A 4,228-nucleotide genomic window follows, 5' to 3' on the forward strand; every position below is an offset into this window, starting at 1 on the left:
GAGCTATTCCCTTTCTCCATCACGTTCCCTTTTCAGCCTTTGGCTCAAAGGAAATATTACACAGAACAGATTCTTTACTTAAGCCACAGCTTGTGAGCTCTCTTTTGTTGGCGCTGTGCAGAATGACGTCATCCATCTTGTCCTCTTTTTGCCGAGTTCCAGCTAATATGCTCGTGTTATACTGCGCCCTCATGTGGGGAGGACCGGTACTGACAAYACTACTTCACAAGGAAGCTGAACGTTTTCATCATTCAATCAAATCAGCTTTAATTAAAGCTTTTTAGCATAAAGGTTACACCTTTATGATTGGATGTTTGTGTTTCTTTATTTTGTTTTTCACAGGATTTCATCATTTTTGAAAATAAAACTATTTTATCCAGACTTAATGCAGCAAATTAAACTACTAAACTTTGACTCGTGTTTTCATTGTAAAATCAGTTATGTATAGACCGTAAAAAAAAAAAATCAAAGAGAATCGTAACCAAAAAAGCCTTCGTCGTATGAGCTGTGATGTAATCTGTGATAGATGCTTAGCAACGGGGGTGATTTAGGCTCCACCTACAGGGAGCCTTTTCCCCTAAGGTGCAACATTATAACTCATCAAACTGATTTAAAATCTGACGTTTTGTTCCTTGCGGGGGGAAACAAGGCAGAGACAGATAAATTGAGAMCAGCTCCCTGAGATATCTTGGTGAGATTAATGTTTCACGCTGAGATTAACCCCACAACCTCCCCAGCTAATAATTATTATCAAACCCATAAATGACTGTAACTCCGTTAGTTTTGCAGGTAATGTGCTACAATGTGTTAGTAGCTGAGAGACATCAACAACCCATTCAGTGATTGCATCTTGTGAGGCGGCCAGTGACATTTAATTCTTCTTCTTTGTTTTTCTTCCCCTCCAAAACACATATCTAGGGAGGTGCAAGGAAACCGAATGCTACCATCAGTGAAGGACAACAGCGGCAGCCACGGCTCCCCCATTAGTGGCAAACTGGAGGGCATCTTCTTCAGCTGCAACACAGAGTTCAACACAGGCAAGCCYGCGCAGGACTCCCCGTACGGCCGCCACCGCTTCGAGGTCCAGGCCGACGCGCTCTTCAACCCCAACACCAACYTGTACTTTGGAGACTTCTACTGCATGTACACGGCCTACCACTACGTCATCGTGGTCCTGGCRCCCAAGGGCTCCAGGGGCGACGACTTCTGCAAGCAGAGGCTCCCCGCGCTCGACATCGGCAACAACCGCTTTCTGACCTGCGCGCGGGACGAAGWCGGGGGTCTGGTGTTTCACCACGCCCAGGACGTGATCCTGGAGGTGATCTACACGGAGCCCGTCGACCTGGCGCTGGGCACGGTGGCGGAGATCAGTGGGCACCAGCTGATGAGCTTGTCCACGGTAAACGCCAAGAAAGACCCCAGCTGCAAGACCTGCAACATCAGCGTGGGACGCTAAGGAGGAGCGACGTGCGAATTGGGAGGGAAGGACTAAATTTGACTGACGCACACACACAGGAAGGCCACATTGCTGAAGCAAACCCATGCATGAAGCAGTTGATTTGTAACACGACCAGATGGACACTGCTCATTACTCCTAAAAGACCATAAACCCCAAAGAAGAATTGAGGAAAAAACAGACACCCTCATCTGTCTCATCTAAAAAAAAGACATAAAAACACAAACTGAAACTATTTATTCATCCATCTGGCATGTCATCTTTGTGTACTGACCAAATCTTTTAACTGTGCTAAAAATAGCTGCTTCGATCCAAATTCCTGTTCATTTGAATTAGTTGTTCCCTATTTTAGAATTGACCTTTTTTGCTTTGGTGTTATACTAACATGCTTTTAACTCAACGTCCACTGCGTGTGTGGATATTTCTTTTATTTGTTTCTAATTACACTGGCAATGTTTGTTCTGTTTTCATTTCACAGTTGATAAATTCAGACTTGTTTTTACCTCCTACTAGTGGCACGAACTGGTTCTACAATTTCTAGAGCTGCAGCTTTGACAGTCGACCTTTATTTTTTTTTAATACCAAAGGTGTCAAAAATCAGACATCAAATCGTTGTGGGATCTAAGGCAGTACTAATGCAACAGTCTCTACTTGTGTATCCGCCAGGTCTTTGATGACCAAGCGTGAGCAACTTCTTAACCTTTAAAAAAAAGAGAAAAAAAGCATGATGCAGTTCTGTGCAGCATGAGTGAAAGCTGTCAGTACCTCTACCATCTCTGCAACACTCGCTCTTACTTTGTCGTTAGTGGAAAGAAGGTAGAACCATAAAATGTGTTCAGCAGAATAAATGTGAAAAAATATTTATTTTTAATATTACATTCATATATATATATATATATATAAATATATAGAAACTATATAAACCAGAAGTGCACAATGTAAAAGATCTTTGTCAACACAGACATTTAGGAGAGATTTACTTCATATACTCAAAAAAAAAGTCAGGAAGTAAACACAAATTTGACAGCTGATATAACTTGCACTACGACACCTACGTTCACTGCATATTTTCCGAAATGAACATCTAAATTGACTGGTCGCAATTTAGATTAACTTTAAAATCCTGAATGCATATCATAGCACAATGTAGGACTAAAAAAAACYGACATGCACAAACACTGCAAGATTGTCTCACTGGATGCATTTAAGCTTATGCATTTTTTTTAAATAAATGCAGTTACCACATCAAGCAACGACAAAGACTGTTTTGGCAAGAGTAAAAAGCTGAAAAACAAAGTGCCATAATTACATGAATTACTCAAACGTAACTAATATCACGTTGTTGTGCTTCATCCATGACATGTAAATGTGCTACATCAAACAGCGACAGGTTTAAAAAAAAAGGGTCCTGAATAATGAGATTGAATCTTTTTTGTTTGGACCAAATAAAGTATCTAAAAAATTTAGACTGTAAAGAATTTCCATTGATATTCTTCATGTAAAGTGTKTTTACACAATGAGCATGGCATGAATAAAAGGCAAATTGGCTTTAGAAGCTCTTTTTTTTTTGAGGGGTAAAAAAAAAGCGAAGTCCTGTTAGGTGTATTAAAATTCCCACTGTGAGTAACTCAACTTGTCTTGGTTGAGTCTTGTTTACTGAGCAGAGCCTCCAGAAGACGGAGCTTCGCTTTGAGGTTCTTGTACTGGCAGTACTCCTCTGCCATCGGGCCACGATCCTCTTTCTGACAAAGCCTGTTAATGATACACACAAGGATGCAAACGTTTTTGTTTTTTTAATCCTTTCCCACACTTTCAAAACCACCTGCAGCAGCTTCCACAACTGGTTGATGGTCCCTATGTTGCCTTACTCAGATAGCATTGTACAGTGTGTGTATTGTAATCAAAGACTTAACTGTAATTTACTGTGGAGGACTAACATGTACAGTACCAAGGACGTGTACAGTTTAGAGCAAACGTCTGTCTATTTGTCTTTTTCCTGAGCTCTCTGTGCTGAATTAACGTTATGAGTGTGCATCTCACTGTTGTACCATCGCGACTTATTTTTCTTCCTTTTTTTGTGGATGTTATTTGTTTTTCACTGGCATTGTTAAAAAAACTGTTCCAAGTTTATTAAAAGAAAAATAAAATGATAATGTCACGTTCTCTGAAATTGATGTGTGTGTATGTGTGTGTGTTTGTGTGTGTGTGTGCAACATTTACCTGCCAGTCTGATTGTAGAAATGTTCCTCAAACTCGCGCAGGGCTTGGTGAAGTCTCCGCTTCTCTAATCGAACTGTCCTCAGGTGATCCAGTAATTCCTGCCTGCATCACGGAAAATTCAGTTTTGATTTGATTTTTTTTCTCACAAAGACAGTGCGTCAAATAACTTGAGGCAAACCGAGCCTACTTTCTGATAWCACACACACACASAGAGAAAAGTTGTACCTCGATGCTTCATGCAGTGTTGCCATYGTGATAATCTGTGACTGGACACCCTTGACTTCCTCCAGCGGAGACACCAGAGGCGTTTCCGATGTTTCCAGAGAAGAAGAAAACTGCGACTCATCCAAGGACAGACATTTGGGTGTTCCCAACCAAAGCGGTTGCTGCTTGGGGCTTCGTTGTATGAAATTCTCTTCATCGGAGCCCTCCTCTTCTTCCTGCATAGATAAACAGGCTCAATGAGTTTTTTTAACATACAATGGGTACCAGGACATACTGGCATTTATGGTAACGAGAGAGCTGACTACCTTGCAAGAGCTGGCAGTCAGG

The 4,228-nt window shown here is 41.3% G+C and overlaps 2 protein-coding genes across 4 annotated transcripts in view; one reads left to right on the top strand and one right to left on the bottom strand.

The window, feature by feature from the left end:
- The window catches only part of LOC106512911 (phytanoyl-CoA hydroxylase-interacting protein-like), a 26,393-nt gene extending 24,300 nt beyond the window's left edge, over window positions 1-2,093 (top strand). For both annotated transcript variants that reach the window (XM_014001464.1, XM_014001455.1), the window contains one exon: window positions 919-2,093. In XM_014001464.1, the coding sequence (XP_013856918.1) occupies window positions 919-1,456 (538 nt within the window). In that variant the 3' untranslated portion in view covers window positions 1,457-2,093. The remainder of the gene's footprint in view (window positions 1-918) is intronic.
- A 207-nt stretch (window positions 2,094-2,300) lies between these two features.
- LOC106512886 (protein FAM13A) overlaps window positions 2,301-4,228 on the bottom strand; it is a 19,144-nt gene continuing 17,216 nt past the window's right edge. For both annotated transcript variants that reach the window (XM_014001417.1, XM_014001423.1), the window contains 3 exons: window positions 3,902-4,116; window positions 3,677-3,778; window positions 2,301-3,208 (listed from right to left, as the gene is read on the bottom strand). In XM_014001417.1, the coding sequence (XP_013856871.1) occupies window positions 3,085-3,208; window positions 3,677-3,778; window positions 3,902-4,116 (441 nt within the window). In that variant the 3' untranslated portion in view covers window positions 2,301-3,084. The remainder of the gene's footprint in view (window positions 3,209-3,676; window positions 3,779-3,901; window positions 4,117-4,228) is intronic.

Source organism: Austrofundulus limnaeus, unplaced genomic scaffold (genome assembly GCF_001266775.1).
Source record: "Austrofundulus limnaeus strain Quisiro unplaced genomic scaffold, Austrofundulus_limnaeus-1.0 Scaffold0, whole genome shotgun sequence".
In the NCBI taxonomy this organism is placed as follows: domain Eukaryota; kingdom Metazoa; phylum Chordata; class Actinopteri; order Cyprinodontiformes; family Rivulidae; genus Austrofundulus; species Austrofundulus limnaeus.